Raw genomic sequence first — 25510 nt, forward strand, 5'->3', positions numbered from 1 at the left:
AGAGAGAAAAGTGCAAGCGGGGGAAGGGGCAGAGAGAGAGGGAGACACAGAATCAGAAGCAGGCTCCGGACTCCAAGCTGTCAGCACAGCGCCCGACATGGGGCTCGAACCCACAAACCGTGAGATCATGACCTGGGCTGAAGTCAGATGCTTAATCGACGGAGCCACCCAGGTGTCCCAAGAAGGAACTTACACTTTAAACTCTCCCAAAGCCACGAGCCCCAAACACCCTTCAGCAGCTCCTATGCCAACTGACACTGCCGGGGTGCCCCCCCCCCACCACAGTTGTGTTCAAAGCTCTACATGAAGCAGCCCTGTGGGATTTCATCTGCCAGTCTGTGCACGTTCTAACGTTTATATTCTAATATTAATTCTAAAGATTCCTATGAGCGGGTATGCATTTAAAAAAAAAAAAAATCCCGAATTCATCACCAAGTTCAAAAACACTCCCTACTTACTCTTCAGAGTTGGCAATGTCATCATACATCATCACAATGATCTGTTCATCAGGAATCCCGTTTCTGTGAACAATCTGGTAGGCGTGGCATGCATCCGCCTGGGAGAAAGGATTTTGTCAAGTTTTAGATTCTGCCCAGAAGGAGGTCAATTCTGGAGTTCTAAGGAGCAACACGGTTCTTTCTCATGTAACACATGTTATAAATCACTCCTTATTGTTCGAGTATTTAACTTATTTTAGGGGAGCCTGGGTAGCTCAGTAGGTTAAGTATCTGACTCTTGGTTTTGGTTCAGGCCAGGATCTTATGGTTCATGAGTCAGAGCCCCAGGTCAGGCTCTGCGCTGACAGTACAGAGCCTGCTTGGGATTCTCTCCCTCTCTCTCTGCCCCTTCCCTGCTCGCACACTCTGTCTCTTTCAAAAAATAAATAAAATAAAATAAATTAAAAATCAATTATTTTAAACCATATACATTAGTCTTTTTTCAATTCAATTTTTTGAAATGTTTTTATTTATTTTTGAGAGAGACAGAGCTTGAGCAGGGGAGGGGCAGAGAGAGAGGGGAGACACAGAATCTGAAGCAGGCTCCAGGCTCCCAGCTGTCAGCACAGAGCCCTCTGTGGGACTTGAACCCACAAACCATGAGATCATGACCTGAGCTGAAGTCGGATGCTTAAACGATTGAGCCACCCAGGCACCCCTTAACTCAATTTTTAAAACTCCCCACCTCAAACATTAAAAAAAAAACACACTTTTTTTTAAGGGAGGTGACACCTGGGTGGCTCAATCCATTAAGCGTTCAACTTCGGCTCAGGTCATGATCTTGCGGTCTGTGGGTTCAAGCCCTGCGTTGGGCTCTGTGCTCACAGCTCAGAGCCTGGAGCCTGCCTCAGATTCTGTGACTCCCTCTCTTTCTGCCCCTCCCCTGCCCGTGCTCTGTCTCTGTCTCTCTCTCCCAAAAATAAATAAACATTAAAAAAATTTTTTTCTTTAACTCCCTACCTCACACCCATTATCCAAACTCTCATTCACCTGGTAGCTGGCACATATGTGGGTTACACACACACACACACACACACACACATACACAGCACCACCACTATGGATAACAAGGGCCTTAAAAAGTCTTGAAGAATTTATTTTCATTTTTCCACACCACATAAAAGTCTCCCAAAAGCAAAGAATTAGGTCTGAAAAACAGAATGATGAACCACAGATTAAAAACTTAGTTTTGTATCAGACAGGATTCTTCCAATTCAAGTAATTTTGGCTGCCATCGTCGCTGTTCAGGGAATTGAAAACTCAGAAGGTCAGCTCAGGTATTGAAAGGAGGAAATGTACTCTTTAGTTAAAAAAAAAAAAAAAAAAAAGCAAGAGTGACAACATTAGGGCTTAAAGAAAAACTCTGTTAACGTGATTCCTTGTCCATAAAAGGGTGAAGACATTCTTTGCTTCCTTTTTCAGATGACACGTGGTCCACTCCGGAACCTGGGAATCATTTGAGGTCAGTGAGGAAAAACTTCTCTCACTTTCTGCTCCTGTGTGTCTTTCACGAACAAATAGACACACATGAAGAGCACAGTGAGCCCAGCTCTCTGCCTCTCTGAGGAAGGGAGCTCTAGGAACTGGACCTTCAGTACACATCACATTCTACACAGTACTTAGCACGGCAATAAAGCTTATCGAGCATTAAACCCGGCGGTGTAGATGCCTCACAACAAATGGACTTCACAGCTAGCGATGGGTGTTAAATACACAGTTCTGAATGTTGGGCGAGTGAGTCCAGGGTCTGGCACTCCGGAGCTGTTGCATGAATGGGTGACTGAATCTAATATATAACAAAAGCTCATACATTTACTGACTTTCTAGTACGTGTCAGGCACCGTGCTGAGACTTTCTAGGTGCCACCTCATGGGATTCTCATAGCAATGCTACATGACTAAGGTAATGATCCCTACTTTATAGGAGAGGAATCTGGAGCTTAAGGAGGTAAGGTGACCTACCCAAGCCACCCAGCTCATAGCGAGATATCCCAGGCACTCTGCCTCCAGAACTTGACGGTGCTTCATGCAGGGACAACAGAGAAATCGGAAAAATTAGAGAAGCCCAGAGAGGGGGAGGAGCTGAAAATCTGAACAGGTTGTTTTAAGATAGTTACTGAGATAAGTATTTTATACATATACAAATTGCTAAAATGTTTAAATCCCCGTTTCTGTGGAACAAGGAAGACCTTCAATACTAACAGTCGTAGGAAAGAAAATAGCCCCCACAGATGTCCACCTCCTAATCCCCAGACCTGGTGACCATGTTGCACTACCTAAGAAAGGGGAATTAAAACAGACGGATTTAAGATGGCTCATCAGCTGACCTTAAAAGAGGGAGGTTATCCTGCATTATTCCAGTGGGCCCAGTGTGGTCACAGGGGTCCTTGTGTGTAGAAGAAGGAGGCAGTGAATCAGTGTTGCAGGGATACAATGTCAGAAAAGACTCAATTGCGCCATTGCTGGCTTTGAACATGGAGGAAGGGGCCATGAGCCAAAGAATGAGGACAGCCCGTAAAAGCTGGAAAAGGTAAGAACATGGCACCTCCTTCAGAGTCACGAGAGAGGAACACAGCCCTTTTGACATCTTGATTTAATGTAGTAAGACCCCCCCGTTCAAGTTTCTCACCTCCAGAACTGTAACATAATAAATGTGCATTGTTTTAAGCCACTAAGCTGGTAGTGATTTGTTACAGCAACATTAGAAAAACTAATGCACTGATGGTGGAAGTTTAGTGTGATTGGCATTCTACTTGGGAGAATATCTTGCCATTACCCAATCAACTTGAAGCACATTCCCTCCAACCCAGGGATTCTGCTCCTAGCGAGACCCTAAAAAAACTCTAACCTGTGCAGTAGAGGATTATTCATAGCAAAAGAAAAAAAAAAAGGAAGAAAGAAAGAAAGGGAAAAAGAAATAACCCAAAGGACCATCAATAGGAAAAAATAAACTGTTATATGCTCATATAATGGAATACCATAAAGCTCTGATGGATGGATGGATGGATGAATGGATGGATGGGTGGGTGGATGGAAGGAAGGAATACAACCCATGTTTCAAATAGATGAATCTCAGGAACATAATGCAAACAAGAATAAGTCACACAAAAATGCATTCACTATGATTACAGTTATATAAAGGCCAAAACAGGCGAAAGTAAACATTTTGTTGTTTATAGTTAAATACACATATGGTAAAACCAGAAAGCAAAGTGAAGGAATGATTGACAAAAAATTCAGGAGCTTGCCATCAGGCAGGAAGGGAGGGGGACTGAATCAGACAGGGCATAGGGTCTTAGTAATGTTTTTTGTTTTTTGGTTTTTTTAGTCTGATACAGGTATTCATTATTATTATTATTATTATTATTATTATTATTATTCTTTAAATTGCACACACAGGTCATATAGATAGTTCTTTGCTTTCCTTTTCATTAAAAAAAAAAATCAAACCAATATTATGTCAGATTTAACTTATTCTTATGATGAAAGTGAAAGTGACCAGGTATTCCCACCCACTCCCCTTGGTGACAACCATCCTATTATTTATTCCTTTTGTCAGAAGCCAGGTTCATTTAAAAAAAATAAAAATAAAAACACTTAAGAATAACTCTAACAAAAGTGTCAGACTGGTACACTGAAAATCTGAAAATGTTGAGGGAAATTAAAGAAGATCAAAATAAACAGAGAAACACCTCATGTTCATGGATGAGAAGACTTAGTTAATTCTATTTAAAAAATGTTTTTAAATGGCCAGCAGGCTTTTTTGCAGAAGTGAACAAGATGATCCTAAAATTTATAGGAAATTGCAAAAACCCAAGAACAGCCAAAACAATTTTGAAAAAGTTGAAGGACTTTTACTTCCTTTCGCATACTATATGTATTATGTACTGTATTCCTACAAGAAAGTAAGCTACAGAAAAGAAAATGTTACTGAGCAAATCATAAGGAAGAGAAAATGCCTGTATAGTACTGTATCATATTTATTGAAAAAGATCTGCATATAAATGGATCTGTGCCATTCAAACCCATGTTGTTCCAAGGATCAAATGTACATCAGGGACAGAACAGTCTTTTCAACAAATGGTGCTGGGACCATATGGAAATCCACACAAGAAGATGAACTTGGGCCTTCATTTCATACCACTCACAAAAATTAACTCAAAATGGGTCATAGGCTTAAATGTAAGGGCTACAACAATAAGACTTTTGGAAGATAACTTAGGACAAAATCTTCAGGACCTTGAGTTATAACTGCAAAGATGTTATAGATATGACACCTAAAGTAAGGTCCATAAGCCAAAAAAATTGATACGCTGGACATCGGCAAAATTAAATACTTGAATACTTCAAAAGACACCATTAAGAAAATGAAAAGATAAGCAACAGGGTAAGAGAAAATATATACAAAACACGTATCTGATAGAGAATTTGCATCTAGAATATGCAAAGAACATTGATAAGACAATCAACCCAATCAAAAGTGGATAAAGGATTTGAATTAACATTTCACCTAGATACACAAATGGCTAAAAAGCACATAAAAAGATGCTCAATATCATTAATTACTATGGAAATGTAAATTGAAAGCACAAGACACCAATTCACAGCTAGACAGACAATAACAAGTGTTGGTGAGGATGTGGGAACCAGGAACCTCCTCCATTCACTGCTTGTGGGAATGTAAAATGGTGCCGCCATTTTGGAAAGTGATTCAACAGTTTCTCAAAGGTTGAACTTAAAGTTACCACATGACCGAGCAATTCTTTCTGCCCAAGAGAAACAAAAACATTTATCCAGCCAAGATTTACAGACCAATGTTCTTAGCAACACTGCACATAATGGGCAAAAAATGGGAACAACTCAAATGTCCACCAACTGGTAGGACGACAGATAAAACGTGGCCTATACATACTATTCACTATTCCTTGCCAATAAAAAGGAACAAAGTACTGACATGCTACAACACAGATACATCTCAAAAACATTATGTTCACAGAAACAGAAGACTACATGTCAAATGGCTCCACTGATATGAAACGTCCAGAAATGGCAAATTTATAGAGACAGAAGGTATATTTTCAGTGGTTGCCTGAGGCCGGGGGCTGGGGCTGCAAATGGGCTGGAGGGAATCTAACTGGGTAGATGGAAATGTTCTAAAACTGATTTATGGTGATGTGTGCACAACTTGGTAAATTTACTGAAAAAAATCATTGAATTATATACTTGAAATGGGTGAATCGCATGTGATATGTACAACATGCCTCAATAAAGCTACGGATTTTAGAAAGGGCAGGTTCAGCGTGTCCTGTTTTGGCACTTCTCCTACACGATTTGGACTCCTCACCACCACCTTGGCAGGCACATGCTTTCATCCATATTTTGCAAATGGGGACAGACTCAGCACAGACTCGGCAATTCAAACACAGGTCTCCTGACCCCGACCATGCCTTGTGCCCTTCTTCCGCGAGAAGCAGTCTCACAGTCAGGTCATGGGTCTCTCCGAGGTCCAGAGGTACTTGGTTGCCTCTAACTTTGTTAACCTAAAGGGGCTCCTTGTTAGACTCAGTATTGACTGCTGCTCAAAACAAGTAAGAGTAGGGTTAAACCAAGTCAAATACTTGAGAAATGGTGCTAAAAGCCACTTGAATTACTTCCTTTGCACTATCTGGCCCGTATGTTATTTTCCCTGAAAACCAGAAAAGTCTACAAAGCAGTATGTGAGGACGGTATTGAGAAAGATTCTCTAAAGAAGGCAAGGCCCTCTGGGCTACTGAGCAGACACTGCCATGACTCAGCTTGGTTCACAGCTTGTGTTAGGAGTTCTGACGACAGGCCTGTAAAGCATCCCGTGATTCCCTGATGCAAGCCACTGTCCGACAATGCCTGCCTGTGATGCTGCCACCTCAGGCCAGCTGTGAGCCAAACGAGAACCACCGCTTTAGAACAAAGGTTAAGCTCAATTGGCACATTCCGGTCATGGTCAGTGTAAAGGGGTCCACTTGCGAGCCAGGTAAGGATCTGAGAGAGGCGCCTCCTGGTCTGCTCATTGACGGATGTATGCATATTATCACTTCCTGGTACATACTGTGTGCTGCCTGGGTGAGGCAGTCCCTGGGTCAGGGACTTTGCAGAGTTGCCTCACTGAGCCCACCACCAACTCGAACTTTCCAGAGGAGAATCAGAGGTTTAAAATGAGATGGCAGGGGAGTGGGTGGTAAAGTTGAAAAAAAAAAAAAAATAGAGACAGAGAGCAATGGTTGCATGGGGCTGGGATGGGAGCAGGGACTGACAGCAAACCGGCATGAGGGAACTTTCTAGAATAATGAAAGTGTCCTAAAAATGGACTGTGGCCATGCTCGCAGGGCTGTATAAATTTGCTGAAACTCACAGAAAGTATACAATTATAACAGATGAACTGTAGGACATGTAAAGGTATGCCTCCATAGAGCTGTTTTATTTATTTATTTTTTTTATTTTTTTTTTTCAACGTTTATTGATTTTTGGGACAGAGAGAGACAGAGCATGAACGGGGGAGGGGCAGAGAGAGAGGGAGACACAGAATCGGAAACAGGCTCCAGGCTCCGAGCCATCAGCCCAGAGCCCGACGCGGGGCTCGAACGCACAGACCGCGAGATCGTGACCTGGCTGAAGTCGGACGCTCAACCGACTGCGCCACCCAGGCGCCCCCATAGAGCTGTTTTAAAAAGTGGTGATTGCACCCGTTTTTTAAAAAATCTATAAAATCAAGTGCTCCTGCATGGCTCAGTCAGTTAAGCATCCAACTGATTTCGGCTCAGGTCATGATCTTATGGCTCGTGGGTTTGAGCCCTGTGTCGGGCTCTGTGCTGACAGTGTGGAGCTTGCTCTCTCTCTCAAAAGTAATAAAAACATTTTTTAAAATCTATAAAATGAAAACTGGTCTTTTTTTTTTTTAACTTTTTAATGTTTATTTATTTTTGAGAGCCAGAGCATGAGCAGGGGAAGGGCAGAGAGAGGAGACACAGAATCTGAAGCAGGCTCCAATCTCTGAGCTGTCAGCACTGAGCCCGATGTGGGGCTCGAACTCACAAACCGCAAAATCATGATCTGAGCCGAAGTCGATGCTTAACCAACTGAGCTACCCAGGTGCCCCTAAAGGTGGTCTTTTAGAAACGTGATGACTCTGTCGCTTGGCCCTCTATCACACGTCTTTCTCCCAGTTCCAACAAGAAGAGTGAGTTCTAGGCTTCTCCTTCTCCCTCTCTGCCTCAACTGAAACCCGCCTATCTGCCTCCCAGCTCCTGGGACAGATGCTCTTAAAGCTTCCAGGAGGAGGTGGCGGCCCCCTTTCTCTCCACCACCACCCAACTCCAGACCAGACCAGCGGAGTGGGAGGGCGTCTGCCAACACATGGCAAACCTTGGAGCCCCACTGCCAGCAATGGCCTCAAACCCTCCCAACCCCCATCCTTTGAGTGACACCTGGTCACATGTGCCTCTCAATTCCTGTCACCCCCAAAGTCCCCAGGGGGCCATGAATTTCGCCAGCAATCTATTTCAACAGCCACCCCCACGGTTCCACCTGAGGTCTTCCTCCTCCACATGCTCAGACCTGTCCTGAAAGAAACCCTCCTCCAACCCCAGTTCCTCCTGTAGTGGCCCATTCCATTCACCTTGACAAGCCTGTCCCCGAGTGCTGTTTGCACTTCCGGACCTCTCCCTCTCTCCTCCGCCCGGACACTGCAGGCACTTGCCCTGGCGAGGCCTTACCTCCCCCCCCTCCCCCGCAACCGGCTGAGGGCACCAGATGCAGACCTTCCACCCACCTCGCCTCAGACCAACCCCCTCGAGGCCATCCAGTAATCCCACCCCAATATGGAAACCAGAGAAACCCAGTTTGTCAAGACAAAATATGATTTAAATAACCATCATCACGCACACAGCAAAGCACTCAGCAGTTATTTAAATTGTGCCTGGTGTCCCCGTCCTTCCGCAACAAAAGGAATTCGCGGGAACAAGCGCTGTGTCAATCCAAGAAGGTAAACCTCCATCAAAACACAGGTTGAGGGGCGCCTGGGTGGCGCAGTCGGTTAAGCATCCGACTTCAGCCAGGTCACGATCTCGCGGTCCGTGAGTTCGAGCCCCGCGTCGGGCTCTGGGCTGATGGCTCGGAGCCTGGAGCCTGTTTCCGATTCTGTGTCTCCCTCTCTCTCTGCCCCTCCCCCGTTCATGCTCTGTCTCTCTCTGTCCCAAAAAAAATAAACGTTGAAAAAAAAAAATTAAAAAAAAAAACAAAACATAGGTTGAAAAGTCTGTGTAGGTTCTAGGAGGAAAGTTCTTTCAAATGCTCTTTTAATGATTAGTCTCCAAAGCCAAGAAGGCCAACGTTGGCAGCGGCTGAGGACAGAACCAGGCCAGTAGTGCTAAGTGCTGAGTTCAGCGATGACTCAGCGCTCGCGTTTCCTCCGCTCGGCCTCTGTCCTCTTTACTCAAGGATGAGTGTTTTTCACTCTTTCTTTTGGGAAGCGAGTGCTTCCCTTCATTCTGTTTCGATATTATTTTACCAGGGGAAACTAGCACCCTTCAACAACAACAACAACAAAAAGCAGAAAGGGTTTTCTCAGAGGAAAGGGTCATTGGATCCCTATACTTAATAATGTTTAACCGATAATATTCTTTCTACGGGTTATCCAAAAACCAGCGTGGCAAGGGGTGCTTGGGTGGTTCCGTCGGTTTCAAACATCTGACTCTTGATTTTGATTCAGGTTATGATCTCATGGTTCAGGAGTTCAAGGCCCTCATCAGGCTCCATAGCATGCAGCCTGCTTGGGATTCCCTCTGATTTCCCTCTCCCTCTGTCTCTGTCTTTCTCTCTCTCTCAAAATTAAATAAGTAACATTTAAGGGGCGCCTGGGTGGCTCAGTCGGTTAAGTGTCTGACTTCGGCTCTGGTCATGATCTCCAGGTGCATGAGTTCGAGCCTGGGATTCTCTCTCCCTCTCTCTCTGTCCCTTCCCCACACGTGTGCGCGCTCTCTCTCTCTCAAAATAAATAAACTAAAAAAAAAAAAAGGCTGACTGATGAATCAGCCTGTTCACCATCGGTGACCTCTATTTAATACCTTATCTTTCTCCTGCCTGGGAGAGGGAGGAGAAAATTGAGAGCCGGATCAGCCATGTACTCAGGTTGCTCCTCTGTAAATAGGTCAGGTCTGTGGTTAAGTACTAAGATGTTAAAAGGGATCATCTTGCCATGACGACAACGTTTCAGTCAAGCCAAATTTCTTGCTCGGCAAACACACAAAAACATTCACGAAACAGGTCATTCAATAATCATCACGTTCCGGAGCTGGTAGGGAGGTCTTCGAAACCAACGCCCTGCCTAACAGATACGAAAACAGACAGCCCCGGAGGGTAACGCGCGAGCAGCGCTGCCCAGGCCGTGGGTGCACAGACTCCAGGCCTGCGCTGTCCCGTACAGCAACTCCCAGGGGCAACCGAACACTTCAAGTACGGCCCGTCCAAACTGCATAGATCGTGAATGTAAATGCACACCAGATTTTCATGATATAGCGTTAAAAAAAAAAAAAAAAAAAGGTAAAATATCTCATCATTAACTTTTTATATTGATTACAGTGAAATGATAGTTTGCATATATTGGGATAAATAAGATGTAGCAAAGTTACTTTCATCCGTTTCTTTTTATTTCTCAAAAATGTGGTTGGGGCACTCGGGTGGCTCAGTCGGTTAAGCATCTGACTTCGGCTCAGGTCATGATCTCACGGTTCGTGAGTTCGAGCCCCACATCGGCTCTCTGCTGTCTGTGTAGGGCCCGTGTCCGAGCCTCTGTCCCCCTGTCTCTCTAGTCCTCCAGCATGCACATGCTCTCTCTCTCTCTCTCAAAAATAAACGTTAAAAAAAAAAATGTGGCTACTAGAAATTTTACCACAACACACGTGGCCCTCCTACTAGACAGCGCTGTTCAGAGCTAGGCAGCCCAGGTTTGATCCAGGCTCAACCACCTGCCATCAGTGCCTCACTGGGTGGAGGACTGACTTTCTATGCCTCAGTCCTCCCGTTCACAAAGAGGAAACAAGAACTGGGCCTACTGTGCATTGCTCCACGACGACGGGGTGAGATGAGTTCACTTGTGGAAGCTCTCTTAGACGAGAAGCCAGCACACCCTGCATCCTGTTTCTGAGAATTGACAGATTAACTGATGGTTTAAGCAACAACTTTACCGAACTCTAATTCACATAAAAGTCAGCTTTATAAAGTATACAGCCCATGGTGAGCCACAGTCGGTTAAGCATCTGACTTGGGCTCAGGTCATGATCTCCTGGTTCACCGGTTCAAGCCCCACGGTTGGGCTCTGTGCTCACAGTTCAGAGCCTGGAGCCTGCTTCGGATTCTGTGTCTCCCTCTCTCTCTGCCCCTCCCCTGATCATGTTCTCTGTCTCACTCTCAAAAATAAATAAACATTAAAACAAAACAAAACAAAATATACAACCCAGTGATATCCAGGATATTCACAAAGTTGTGTAACCATCACCCTCTCGAATTCCAGAACATTCTTATTACCCCAGAGTCACTCCCCATTCCCCCCTCCACCCAGACCTTGGCAACCACCGATCAACTTTCCATCTCTACAGATTTCCCTATGCTGCCCTTTCATATCAGTGGCATCCTATGTGGTCCTTTGTGACTGGCTTCTTTCACTCAGCATGTTTTTATGGTTCATCCACGCTGAAGCCTTCTTCAGTACTTCATTCCTTTTTGTGGCCAAATAATACCCCTTGTATGGACGTACCACATTTGTTTATCCACCCATCAGTTGATGGACATTTGGACTGTTCCCACTTTTTCACCAGCATGAACAATACTGCCATGAACATTCATGTACAAGCATCTGTGTGGACATATGTGTTCATTTCTCTGGATGCATACCTAGGAATGGAACTGCTGTGTCATGTGGTGGCTCAATGTCTCACCTTTTGGGGAACTGCCAGTGATCCAAAATGGCTGCACCATTTTACGAGCCCCCCATTTCTCCACATCCTTGCCAACACACACCCTTTAGCCAGCCTTTGGGAGTGTGAATGACTTTTTAAAAAGTCTGTTCTATTGACAATGTGCAGGATTGTTTACAGAATACCAGGGTCATAAAGAAAAGCATTAGGCATGGTCTTACCTGGTGCCTATAATTATACCAGCCATTTGAACCTGCGACAATCACCACCCAGTGCTTGCCCCCGTCCTCGGGATCATCCATGGGAACAGCACCGATTCCCAGGACCACGCTGAGCAACACAGCTCCTTCCCAAATCATTCTGTGCCTCAGAGTTCAACGGCAGGAACTAGGGAGAAAAAAGCAGAGAGTCAAGCAAAAAAGGAATGACAAAAACAGAACATTGTTGGCCCCTGAGGAAATATCACAGCAAATGGGTCAAAAAGAGAAGACCAGTTGGTCATCAGATAGAACAGGCTAAGGACAAAAATGATGACTGAGCAGAATTTTATCTTTAGCTCTGTGGCCCCTTTCCCTAAGGGGAAAAAGGTCTATTCATATCTCCCTCACTACAGGTTGAAGTTATGGGTATAAACCAAAGAATGCTGTGAAAACTCTTTAAAAAGTTTTTGTCATGGGCGCCTGGGTGGCTCAGTCGGTTAGGCGTTTGACTTCAGCTCAGGTCATGATCTCGCGGATCATGAGTTCGAGCCCCGTGTCGGGCTCTGTGCTGACAGCTCAGAGCCTGGAGCCTGCTTCGGATTCTGTGTCTCCCTCTCTCTCTGCTCTTCCCCTGCTCTCGCTCTGTCTCTCTCTCTCTCTCTCTCTCTCAAAAATAAATAAACATTAAAAAAACTTAAAAAGTTTTTATCACAACTTGGAATACAGCAGATAAAACTCACCACCACCACCAACAAAACTTACTGTATTAGAAGAAGGTCTACCACACTGTATGACATGTTTGCAAGGAAAGAATACATATGTAATGTGTGTGTAGAAAAATGTGGAGGGCAGACATAGAAATTTAACAGTAGATAGTGATTGGCAGCAGGTAGAATTCAGGATGATTTCCTCCTAGCTCTCTTTTTACTACAATTAACAGATATTATTATGCAATAAAGTTCGTAAAAATTCAAACACTGAGGGGCAATTTATAAGTTTGAGTGAGTTACCTGGATAAGCTATAGTCAAACATTGGCAGCTCAGCTCAATGCCTTTGTACAATATTTACAACCATACACGAATTCAGTAAAGCAGGCAGAGCAAATATTTTATTCCTTGTTATAGGAAGGGGAGATTAAAGCAAGAGAAGTGACTTGTCCAATATCCAGTCAGCCAGCTCTGGCCAGAGACCAGAACCCATGCCTTCTGAATTCCTGGTTCAGGCTTTCTGCCACACAGTTCTACATTGAGACTTTATTCTTTTTTTTTTTTTTTTTAATTTTTAACGTTTATTTATTATTGAGAGACAGAGATAGAGCATGAGCATGAGAGGAGCAGAGAGAAGGGGAGACACAGAATCCGAAGCAGGCTCCAGGCTCTGAGCTGCCAGCACAGAGCCCAATGCGGGGCTCGAACTCACGAACTGTGAGATCACGACCTGAGCTGAAGTCGGACACTTAACCAACTGAGCCACCCAGGTGCCCTGAGACTTTATTCTTAATGAAGTACATGCCCAATTTTATACTGCATGGCCAAAACTTTAAAGTTTTAACGCATAAGAGGCAGTACCCAGGCCGAGTCCCGGCCACTTTGCCTTACTCAGATCAGACACTGCCCTGCGTCCTGAATGTTATTCTAAAATAACAGCCTTCCTGTGACAGATACCAAGCCTGTCACACTGAGAGAAGAGGAAAACCAGTCTCTGAGATTAGGGATTCGGGAGAACAGTCTGCAAAGCTGACCTCTGACACTTATGCCATTTGTCAAATAGGGCTCACTCACCCATTCACTTACTCATTCATTCATTCACCCAGTTGGCCAGAGTCTCCTGGACACCCACTCTGGCAGAAAACATGCTGAATGCTCTGAACGCAGCAGGACAGGACACAGCCTCTATCCTTGGTGAGCATGCTGCCGGCTAAGGGATGAACCACCTAAAAGCCTAAGAAACCACCCTTAGCATTCTGTACCTAACACTGCTCAAATTCAAAAATGGATTGAGTAGTGGATTTCCCCCCAAAAGTGAGGAAACAGGAAGCCCTGAATCCAATAAAAGTTTAAAAACCTAACAGTGCTTCTAAAAACCTAGTCCAGTGCTTCTCCAACCTGACCGTGACCCCCATCCTCTGGAGATCTTGTTAGGATGCAAATTCTGATTCAGGAGGCCTGGGCTGGACCTGAGTCTCTGCATTTCTAACGAGCTACAGGTGATGTCCAGGACTACATTTTGATGCAACGGCGTTCTTCATTAACCTTGGCGGGCTCTAGTTCACCTCTGGCCCAAAGTCTCATGACCTGAGGCTACTCTTTCCCCGCCACCCCCTCCAGGGTGATAGCCCCTCCAGGAACTCAATTCTTAACGTGTAACCCGAGTTAGTGCTAGATCCACTTTTCTTTAGCACCACACAAGGTCTTCCACAGATGAACGGGGAACCACGATAAGGTGCCCCAGATTTGTGTTTAAGCTTATTCAGAAATGGCCATGCTTTTTGTTTGTGCTTGTTTTAGAGTGAGAGAGGGCAGGAGCAGAGGAGGGGGACGGCGGGGGGAGGGAGAAAGAGAGAGAGAGAGAGAGAGAGGGAGAGGGAGGGAGAGAGAATCTCAAGCAGGTTCCATGCTCACTGTAGAGCCTAATGTAGGGCTCAATCCCACGACCCTGGGATCATGACCTGAGCTGAAATCAAGAGTCGGATGTTCAACTGACCGAGCCACCCAAATGCCATAGTTGGTCTGTTTTTTAGGACGGTATATGACAGATGAAGTCAGAGAACAAATGAGGGCAGTAGACTGCCCAGGAGGCCATCCTGGTACCCAAACCAGCTGGCCTATTAATGTATTAATGTGCACGTGAGGACACTCTCCCAAGTCCTCTGGACCTGATGGGGGCTCGCCATAGGGCTGGGAGGTAACGGCAGAGGTGACAGTGACGACGGAGATGACCCCCCAGGAGCTCTTTGACCCCAAGCTTGCCAGGCGGCCTCCTCACTGCAGTTAAGCCTCCCTGGGAAGCCTTCCCCGGGGCAGCAGCTGGCACCTTTCTTCTCTAAAAAGCTGGACAGAACTATTTTACCTTGCAGATCGCACCATCTCCCTCAAAACTGTCCGGCTCTGTCGCTGTCCTGTGCGCACAGCCAGAAACCATACATAAACCGGTGGGCGTGGTGATGTTCCAATAAAACCAGGGCCAGGTCTCTCTGACCCGCCCCAGGGAGCGAGAATATACTCCCAGACAGCCCACATAACGTGACGGGCACGGCGGCCGGTTCTTATCATCTTCCATCGGCAGTCATTAAGCGGGCTCTCTGGTGAGCACACCAGTCTCTTCCAAGTTTGGTTCACGTGACTTAATCACAAGGAGGCTCATTCCTCTGGAGGCCCTGCCATGTGACTTTTTCCCTTCACGTTTAGGGACAAAAAGAATATATAAAGGGACGCCTGGGTGGCTCAGTAGGTTAAGCATCGACTCTTGATCTTGGCTCAGGCCATGATCTCACGGTTTGTGAGACGGAGCCCCTGTGTCGGGCACTACGAGGACAGCATGGAGCCTGCTTGGGGTTCTCTCTCTCGCTCCCTCTCTGCCCCTCCCTCTCTCTCTCTCTCAAGATACATTAAAAAAAACAAAAACAAACAAAAAAAAAACCCAGAATCAAGAAGTTGGCCTGACTGTGAACCCTAGAAGGGACACCACCAGCTTAACTGCCTATATTGGCAAACAACACAGCAGGCACCGAAAAAGCACCGCCAGGTTATTTTTACAAATTCAAATTCATTTGTCATTCTTCTACTAATACAGTAGCCTGCTACCCCTCAGTGGGGAAAAGTGCTTTATTAATATGCAAGTGACATTTTCATAGCTAACATTTGGCAACGGTTCCTGTCTGCGATTTTTTGTTGTTGCTGTTTCTTATAAACACACAGTACAGTTCCTTGAACAGAATGGCAGGATAAAGGCCTCACAGTATGACACTGATGGAAAGTGTCACTTAAAAAAACACGTGTTGGGGCGCCTGGGTGGCGCAGTCGGTTAAGCGTCCAACTTCAGCCAGGTCACGATCTCGCGGTCTGTGAGTTCGAGCCCTGCGTCAGGCTCTGGGCTGATGGCTCGGAGCCTGGAGCCTGTTTCCGATTCTGTGTCTCCCTCTCTCTCTGCCCCTCCCCCATTCATGCTCTGTCTCTCTCTGTCCCAAAAATAAATAAAAACGTTGAAAAAAAAAATTAAAAAAAAAAAAAAAAGAAAACACGTGTTAATACCATTTGGGGAAACATATTGGGGTCTAGAATGAAGATGAGTAACATAAGCTTTCCACTGCCTTCAGCAAGAACACGTCTCAAAGCAGCCAGCCTCACCCGGCCATTTCCTGATCAGCAATGCTCTTGACAAAGTCCAAGCATCAGGCAAAAGTCACAAATAATCTCACAACATGCCTGTGATTCTTGTTCTGTCAAAGAGAAAAGTTCACGAAGGCAAAGTAAATGATCCCTACTGAACTAGCTCTTCAGGATGGCTATATTTTTTTAGCTTATTTATTTATTTTGAAAAAGAGATAGAAAGTGAGTTGGGGAGGGGCAGAGAGAGAGAGAGAGAGAGAGAGAGAGAGAGAGAATCCCGAGCAGGCTCCACACTGCCAGCACGGGGCCCAATGCAGGGCTTGAACTCATGAACCGTGAGATGATGGCCTGAGCCGATACCAAGAGTCAGACACTTAAGTGACTAAGCTGCCCAGGCACCCCCATGATGGCTATTTTTACAGTCCGACCCACCCACCCATCCATCCAACAAACACAGCACAGAATGGCAAACCAAATAACAGAATCCTTCACTGAGCTGACATTCTAGTGGGAAGACACACGACTGAAATCCACACGTTGTCAGGGGGGATGACCATCAGGAGCAAATACAAGGCAGGAGGCAGAGTCCAGTAGAAGTGGGAGGCATTATTTTTCAAAAGGGAAAGACTTGTCCACGGCCACACCATCCTAAACGCACCCGATCTCGTCAAAAGGGAAAGACTTTAAGGAAGTGAGGAAGCCCACCCATTCTAATGGCAAAATGTGTCCTCTACAGAGGGCTGTTGAGTTAAATCAGCCACGGCACACGCTTGCGATGGGGCACTGTTTTAACCTGTTTTAAGACAGTGGAAAGATCTCCAAGGGGACTGTAGTAGGGATGTGTTTAGTCTGCTAACCTTCTGTGGGGAGAAAATGACACAGACGCGTGTTACCCCTACCAGAGGAGAGAAGGTCTCCCCTACAGAGACACGTGTTCACATGCTGCACAGGGCGGCAGAGTGGGATGCTTGCGGGTTTCTGCAATGAGCCACGCCATGTTCACTCCACCCAATCCTCGCGAAAGCCTGTGAGCCAGTCTCATCGCTCTATTCAGAGCTGAGAAAAGCGAGGCCGGACAGGGAGACAAATGAGCTGGTAAGCGGCAAGCCTGGGGCTGACACACAGATCTGGTCCAGAGACTGCTTTTTTCGCTGTGTCACCTTGCTCGTCACAAAAAAAGAGCTGTTTATGTGGATGTCTGCAAAACCGGGTAACCACAGGTGGGTGCACAGCACCCCCTACCCAGGGCCCAACCCCTCCACCAGCAGGTCGTCCCCGGTGCTCCTCACCACCTTACTATTTTAAGGCACTTGTGGGCCATCTGTACAAGGAGTTCTTCTCTTAAAAGAACCTACCAAAGGAGAACCTGAACCACACAAAGTCAAGACCATCGGTCAAACCTTTACGAATGAATTTTACCCGCCTCCAATGACAAGTCCTCTGCTGTTCCCACTAGCCCTGCGTCTCTCTCAGGCTACAGGGTTACACAAGGTCAGTAATTCCATCAAAGGACTCCACTTGACTTGAAGTACACTAGCAAGTAAGGTTCCATTCATTTGCTAGGTGTGGGACAGAGTGCCCATTCTAGATAAACTGTCACCAGCAATACAAGTAATGAGGAGGCCCCAATCACAGGACTACCCTAAGTAGCACAGTCAAGTTCAAACCAACGTCTGACACCAAAGCCCACACCTTAACCACCACTGGGTGTGACCTCAATGCCAGTCCCCAATTTGCTACTGACTCTTTAGAAACAGGGAACCATCAAAGCCAAGCAAAGCAGCTAGCTAGCCAAGGACATCTGAAAAGAACCTTCCGATCCTGAAGGTCTTTGATCCTGCTCTCTACTCTCCTGGGGCTTACAATAAGATCAACATTAGTGGACCCTGACTGACAGTATGCAAGACACAGGGAGAAATGATAAGGACCCATCCTTGACCGAACTGGAGTCAAGTCCCTCTGAGCCCCCTTCTCACTAGGTCTTGGCGTGGTGAGCTCAGTTTAGCAAGAATCAGAGCCCCCTTTGATATCTAATCAAGTTCCACTTAGTAATTTTCCGTCCACTGACCCCGTCCACCTATAAATCCTAGCTATCCTTGCTGTATTCTGAGTTGAGCTCAGATCTACACTCAAGCACCTGTCCCTAATAAAACTGCTGGAATAAAACCTGTCTTGCTGTTTTTAACAAGCATGTAGTGCCAAGTTCTAACATAGGACACACAGCTACTAACTCACAGGAGAAGCTTCCGTCTCTAGGGAATTGTCTATCTGTACAATGACAGTAGAACTAAATTATTTAGGGCAGATTCATCTCTCAAACCTTTAAACTTCCTGTGTGAAGAGTGAGATTAAAACAAACCCAACTGGATCGTATCTTAAATCTCAATTGAAAACTGTATCTTATTCAGGGTAATCAATATTTTTCCTATAGGGAAAATTTCTGAGTCCATGGCAAACTGGATTCTAGATTAGAGTACGTCCTTCAAGGTTACCTAATTCTGACTCTATGGAACTTTTTCTTCACATCTCTATAAACTGGATTAACAGCAATGCAAACAATTCTTTTTTTTAATGTTTACTTTATTTTTGAGAGAGAGAGAGCACAAGCGGGGAAGGGGCAGAGAGAGAGGAAGACACAGAATCTGAAGCAGGATCCAGGCTCTGAGCTGTTAGTACAGAGCCTGATGCAGGGCTCCAACTCTTGAGCCGTGAGATCACGATCTGAGCCAAAGTCAGCCCCTTAACTGACTGAGCCACCCAGGCACCCCACCCAAACAATTCTTACCTAAAGATATACAAATGAGTTCTATCAAGCTGAGGTTCAGTTGATTTCTGGTTGTAGAAAGAAGCCAGTTTTGCCTGCCATTTGCATATTTATTTCATTATTTCTGATCTACAAATATATCCATACCATGGAGTCGCCTTTGAACTGGTTGTAACCATCGCACTAAGGTTCCTCAATATAAGCTAAATGTAATCTTTACTACTTGTTCACCCTTGTATCTATAGAGTGACGACTTTACCTTTTTAAAAATTATTTTTTAACATTACAAAAAGTCTGAGCAATTGAAACACATTTCAAAATGGACAGTCGATAAACACTTTTAAAATCTCCTAATGGTTAGAATAATTTCGGAATTTAGCAAAGTAAAATTTGCCCAATGGTTAAGTTTATCCAAATTTTTATTTTCACGGCTATCTGACACTTGAATTCCTTTTACCAAAATTACTATTTTTGAAACCTGATATCAGTTTAGTTTGTAGAATTTTACCAAAATGACTGAAAGACTTTTACAGTTAGATGTTAATTCTTAACTTATATTTTGTTAATTTATACTTCAAGAAATTGAAGGGTAGGGGCACCTGGCTGGTTCATTCAGTTAAGTGTCTGACTCTTAGTTTCGGCTCAGGTCATGATCTTTCGGTTCATGAGTTCAAGCCCCGCATTGCGTTCTGCACTGGCAGTGGGGAGGCTGCTTGGGATTCTCTCTTTCTATCTTCCCCCTCCCTTGCTTGCTCTCTCTCTTTCTCTTTCTCTCTCTCAAATAAATAAACTGTAAAAAAAGAAACTGAAGGGTAAACATTAAATTACAGAAATGTACAAAGTATAATGTAAAACAACTGTTAACTTATCACTAAGCCCATGCATGAACTGTTAATATTTTGCAAATCTGTGAAGAGTCTTTCCCCATAAAACTAATAAAATGTTACAGATGAAATTTGTTTCCATATCCTGTTCTATTCTTCCCACACCACAAGATAACCACAATCGTAAGTTAGCATTTCTTTTCATTCACTTTATTATACCTTTAAAAACACATATGTGCGCTTTATAAACATTCCCTTCTAAAAGACTTTTAGGCAGTTTCAAAACATTATCACTATAAACAAAGTTGCAACAAACATCCTAATACTCCTCTCCTTGCATACAAATGTATATTTCTTTAGGCTACTTTCTAGAAGTGGAACCACTAGGTCTTCAGGTATACTCATTTCGCTAGTAGCTATACTGTTCTAAGATACCCTTCTATCAGTAGTGAATCTTTCCCTCAAATACCTATCATTTCTTTTTTTCTTAAATACCTATCATTTCTTAACTGCACTGAACTTTATAATTCCTAATCTGATGGACATAAAGTGATCTCATTATAGGTTTAATTTGCATTTTCTGGATTACAAGAAAATTTAAGTGTTATCATCAGCTTACCCTTTCAGATTTCAACATCTTTGATACATGTGACAATTTCCCCATCATTAACTGGGATGTGAATTATGGTCTACAAAGCAACTTCTGCAGTTAAAAAAAGAAGTGCTGGGTGGTTCTTCTCGAGATAGTGTATAGGTTGGAAAACTCAAGAAACAGCACTCACTTCAATATACTTTTACTGAACAATATTGGGTATGGTGTATTTCACCTCCTTAACAGTTCAGAACTTTTTCTCTTTTCTTCTCCTTCCCAACTGCAACTGTTTTTCAAAAAGCCTCGCCAATTCTCCTGGGAATTACTGCCTGTGCTCCCTGCTGTGACCTCTCTCCAATGTTTTTCCACACTACAGACTACCTAACGTACACACCTACTGAATTCAGCTTCCCAAGCTTCCAGGACAAGCTCTAAACCTCTTACAGCAGCACAGGACTCCTTGCAAGATATACCGCTATCTTCTCATGAAACGGAGCTCATGAAATCCACCACCCGCATGAAATCCCTTGTTCCAACCAGGTTTCAAGATTCGAGTCCAAAATCCTTGCTCTATGCCTTCACCCACTGTTTATCAGGTGAAACGTTCTTCTCCATCACAGTAGCTCTTGCGCATCCCTCAAACTAAGTTCTACCTCTTCCCACAAGTCTAGATTTGGGCTAGATTTGCCAATGGGCTGCCCCTGGGCAAACCCTTTTAACACCGGACTGGTTCTCTATAGGCTGCCTCTCCCCTTTACAAATGCCCCCTGCTCAAAGAGCTTAGTAAGGCTCAATAAACGTTTGCTAACTAATGGAACCCTACAGTAAAAGAGCTGAGCTACGCCACTCACCACGTACACAGTGCAAGTCTCAAACCCCAGGCATTTATTTGCATCTATAAAACGAAGCACGTGGTAAAAGTTCCTTTTTCCAACTCCCGGATCCTACAATTCTTGGCCTGGAATGACCCATGTCGGTACAACCTCACCTCTAATAGTTAGGGGCAGGGGACCAAACCAAGCTTTCACTTTCATGCTTGAAGTGAATCATCCTGTGAGTCCCACCAGCTCAAGCCTCTGGGAACTAGGACACCTCTAACTTCTGGGAAGGGATGTTTTTATACGTTCGGGTATTTCTGTTGTAGTAATTAAGTGGGTGGAAATGGATGCAACCCTCCGCATTAAAAACACCAAGAAGCTGGGGCGCCTGGGTGGCCCAGTCGGTTCAGTGTCCGACTACGGCTCAGGTCACGATCTCACCGTTGGTGAGTTCCAGCCGCCCTCCGGCTGGGTGCTGACAGCTCAGAGCCCGAAGCCTGCTGGGGATCCTGCGTCTCCCTCTCTCACGGCCCCTCCCCCGCTCGTGCGCGCTCGCTCAATCTCTCTCTCAAAAAATAAACATAAAAAAAAAAAAAAAAAAAAGGCACCAAGAAGCTGAACTGCTCCTAGATCCTGAAGGTCGGAACCAAGCCCCAGACCCTGTCCGGCACGCCCTGCTTGTGGGACCAGAGCAAAATACTCTCTCCGCGCGCCCGCTTCTCCCTGCGCCTGGGAAGAAGAGCCTGGGCTTCCAGCCAGAGCTCGCGCAACAGAGGGCCCCCATCAGCCCACGACCACCCTCCGGGAGGGCGGGCTGAGAGGTCGCCGCATTTCCCTTGGGATTCACCGCTTCCCGAAATCCTCTTTCCCAGGGTGAGAAAAGGATTATTCAGAAAGGGTCGGGGAAATTGAAAATCGCGGCCGTGAGACCCAGAGCCGCGGCAGAGAAGCAACCCTGGCCCGGGACGTGCGGCCTAGCCCGGGTCCCCGGATGGGGCTTGTAATTACCTGCAGCAGACCGACCGCGGAGGCGGCGGCAGCGGCGGGCGGCAGGACCGTGGGAACTCCTCGCGGCGCGCAGCCTCAGACGAGCCACCTCGTGATGTCCGCCCTGCAGTGATTGCGGAGCAACGGCCGGCTCCAGACTTTAATGGCCAGCCGCGCTGCGGTGATTGGTGGAACTTCGGGGTGGGCGTCTGAGAAAGCCAATGGAAGGCGGGGCGAGGCGGGGCCGGCAAACCAAAGGGACTACAAGTCCCAGCATGCACCGGCCGGGGCTTCTAAGCCAGGGTCTCGCTAAGCCTGGGGAACAGGGTTAGCAACGAAGTAGGGTTGGGGGGTCCCGGGGTGCGCGGGACCTCCTGGTGATGCAGTAATTCCAGAAGTGTCCACCAAAGGATCAAAACCAGCGCGCGGAGCACTTTAACCCAGTGGCTTCCAAACTCGTCGCACTTTGGAATCATCTAGGGAAGTTTCAAAAGTACTGAATGGCCCTGTGTCGCCCCAGACATGTTGTGAGTTCCTTGGTCTGCACGTGTCCTGGGTTTTGGAATGTTTAAAGATCCCCCGGAGATTCGGATATGCAGATCCGTTTAATCCTCGAGACAACCCTATGAGCGATAGGCACTGTTATTGTGGCCCTGGCTTTGCAGGTAGGACGACTGAGGGAGGTTCGGTCACTCACGGAAGGTAAGTTAATCTTGTGATCACGTAGCTGTGAAGTGGTGGGGCCAGAACTCACACCCAGGCAGTCTAAGTTCCAGACTCCTAGCCTCTTAATCCCTATGCAATGCTGTTTCTCAAATGTTTGGTATTATCTCACAAGGAAATGGGAAAAAGAAGAAATACTATGCATGCCAGTGCCATGTGGCACAGTAAATTGAACTGAATGGAATTGATGTGAGGGAATAAGTGCAATCCTACCCAAGGACATCAAGTGTAAGATCTAGGGCCACACTCATGGGTTGCCTCATTTGATCTTATTTTTTAATCTTTTCTTACTGTAAGTCCTGTGTCAGCAGGCCCTGGGCCTGCTCCCTATTTTTGTAAATAAAGGTCTGTGAGAACAGAGCCACTCCTACTGGCTTAGGTATTATCTCTGGCTGGTTTTGCAAACACTGCAGAGTTGAGTAGTTACACAAGAGACCATGTGCCCCACAAAATCAAAAATATTTGCTGTCTGACCATTTACGGAAAAAGTTTGCCAACCCTGAGTTAAGTACTCCTCCACACTCATAGCTTCAAAGTGACCATGATCTTTAAGCCTGGCTCTGTCCAAGTCCAAAACCAATTCTCAAGACCGCTATGCTGTCACAGTCTTCCTCCGAGGGGAGTGTTGGGAGGTCATTCGATCATTTATTCAAGGGCACATTTAGTGGATTTCCCTTATGTGCCAAGTGTAGCTGAGCCTTGAGAGAAACGGGAGTCTGTTCCTTCCCCCTTGGAAATTCACTGTCTAGTAAAAGAGGAAGAGCGTGTCCTCAACCCCTCCCTCAAGTCACCCAGAATAAATGGTGACATTTGGCTGGGTAGGTTTTCACAGGTGAAAGGGAAAAGAAGTGGTGGCCTGATGCCAGACATGTTTAGGCAAATGAGGGGCCAGGGAGAGTCCCCTCCGTCTCCCTCAGCAACTCTGAGCTCAGAGTGTGGGACAAGAGAAGATGGCTGAAAGTTGAGGGAGGACTCATGAGCTGCTGGGGTTTGCCATGGTAATGGCCGGGCGAACCTCAGAAGAGACTGCAAGGCGGCCAGCTTAGCCCATTCGCAACGAGGAGGCTGAGAGGAGAGGGGCCTGGAGTGAGAACCGGGTTCACGCTCTGCCGTCCAGCCACCTGGATTCCAATCCCAACTCCAGCACTTAAGAGCCGTGTGACATGAGCAAGTTACTTAGCTTCTCAGTGCCTGGGTTTCCTCAACTGTAAAATGGAAGAACAGCACCTACTTTGTAAGGTCTCTTTGTAAATTACATGCCCCACGAATATTAGCTCCCCCCCCCCCCCGGGTGAAGAGCATGATGAGAACAAGAAGATGGGAATCTCTGACCTCGGGCACCGCGTGTGCTCTGATACCTGTACGTGCATTAGCGGATGGTGTGGGAAGGGCAGCACCAGTGGGGTGCACCAGGAGGGAAGAGGGAGGCACAAAACAATTCCAGGGTGGCAGGAGGGTGGCAGGCTTCCTGTAAACATATAGGCATGGGGACACCCCCTCAAATGTCCCCAGAAGAATTCTCACAAGGAAAGTCACAGTGTGAAACTCAGGGCTTAGCGAGGCTCAAACCAGATATAAATATGTGATACCGCAAGAATGCGGCAGATAACCCAGTCACAGAGATAAGAGCACTGAGGAGCCATTTCACATTCGGTCCTTTTTTTTTTTTTTTTTTTTTTATCTAATAGTGGGAGACTATGGGCAAGATTAAGATTATAAAGCAATAAGAGTTGGAGAGAGCATGAAAGAAATAGGTTAAGTTTAGAGGAAGGTTCCTTCACCTAAGCACGACTGACGTTGGGGCCGGGTAATTCTCTGCCCTGTGGGGGAGGTTGGGGGGCTGTCCCGCGCCTTGAATGATGTTCAGCAGCATCGGCATCCCTGGAGGCGATCCGGAGCACCCTCCCTTCAAGTTGTGACAACCAAAAACATCTCCAGAGGTTGCCTAAAGTCTCCCCGGGGAGGGGGCGGGGAGGGGAGGGGCAAAATCTGTGCCTCCCTCCACCTTGAGAACCACTGGTTCAGAGAGAGAGAGGGCTCAACATACCATTCAGTCAGTCAGTCACTCAGTCAGTCAGTCATTCTGTTCGATGTGAAGGTTAAAGGCATGGACTCTGGATCCAGACTTCCTGGGTTTCTCCTGGCCGGGGGGGTCCTGGACCGTCCCTTCACTTCTCTGGGTTTTGTAGGGTTGTCGTTAAGTTCAAGTGACTTGATACGCAAAGTGAAAAAAACTCAGAACAGAGTCTAGCCAAGTGCCAGCTATTTATTGAGTGCATGGTAAAGTGTCAGGCATTAGCCTGAGCCCTGAGGATTCCTACAGTCAATTGTCCCCACTGCAGAGAGACTGACCTTTTTTTTTTTTTTTAATTTTTTTTTTCAACATTTATTTATTTTTGGGACAGAGAGAGACAGAGCATGAACGGGGGAGGGGCAGAGAGAGAGGGAGACACAGAATCGGAAACAGGCTCCAGGCTCTGAGCCATCAGCCCAGAGCCCGACACGGGGCTCGAACTCACGGACTGCGAGATGGTGACCTGAGCTGAAGCCGGACGCTTAACCGACTGTGCCACCCAGGCGCCCCAAGACTGACCTTTTTTTAAATGTAACTATTTCAACTGAAGTATGTAATATTGTTGATCTAAATAAAGGGGTAAACGGAGGCAAGTGCAAAAAAGATGAGTTTATTTGGGAATAGCAGAGGAATTGCAATTTGAGACAAGCAAACTGTCCCAAGCTACAGGGGAGTCCATTGAGGGTTTGGGGTAGGTTGTATTTGGGGGCAGGGGAAAGTTCAGCTAGAAGTTAATTAGAATCAAACTCAAATGGAG

At 45.9% G+C, this 25510-nt stretch overlaps 1 protein-coding gene across 1 annotated transcript in view; it reads right to left on the reverse strand.

Annotated features, from left to right (window-relative positions):
* Positions 1-22126, reverse strand: part of LGMN (legumain) — a 36423-nt gene extending 14297 nt beyond the window's left edge. Inside the window, exons 1-3 of the mRNA XM_003987931.5 lie at positions 21978-22126; positions 11664-11829; positions 459-556 (exon numbers count right to left, since the gene is read on the reverse strand). Coding sequence (XP_003987980.2) covers positions 459-556; positions 11664-11801 — 236 coding nt within the window. The 5' untranslated portion in view covers positions 11802-11829; positions 21978-22126. The remainder of the gene's footprint in view (positions 1-458; positions 557-11663; positions 11830-21977) is intronic.
* Between the last annotated feature and the right edge of the window lie 3384 nt (positions 22127-25510).

Source organism: Felis catus, chromosome B3 (assembly GCF_018350175.1).
Source record: "Felis catus isolate Fca126 chromosome B3, F.catus_Fca126_mat1.0, whole genome shotgun sequence".
In the NCBI taxonomy this organism is placed as follows: domain Eukaryota; kingdom Metazoa; phylum Chordata; class Mammalia; order Carnivora; family Felidae; genus Felis; species Felis catus.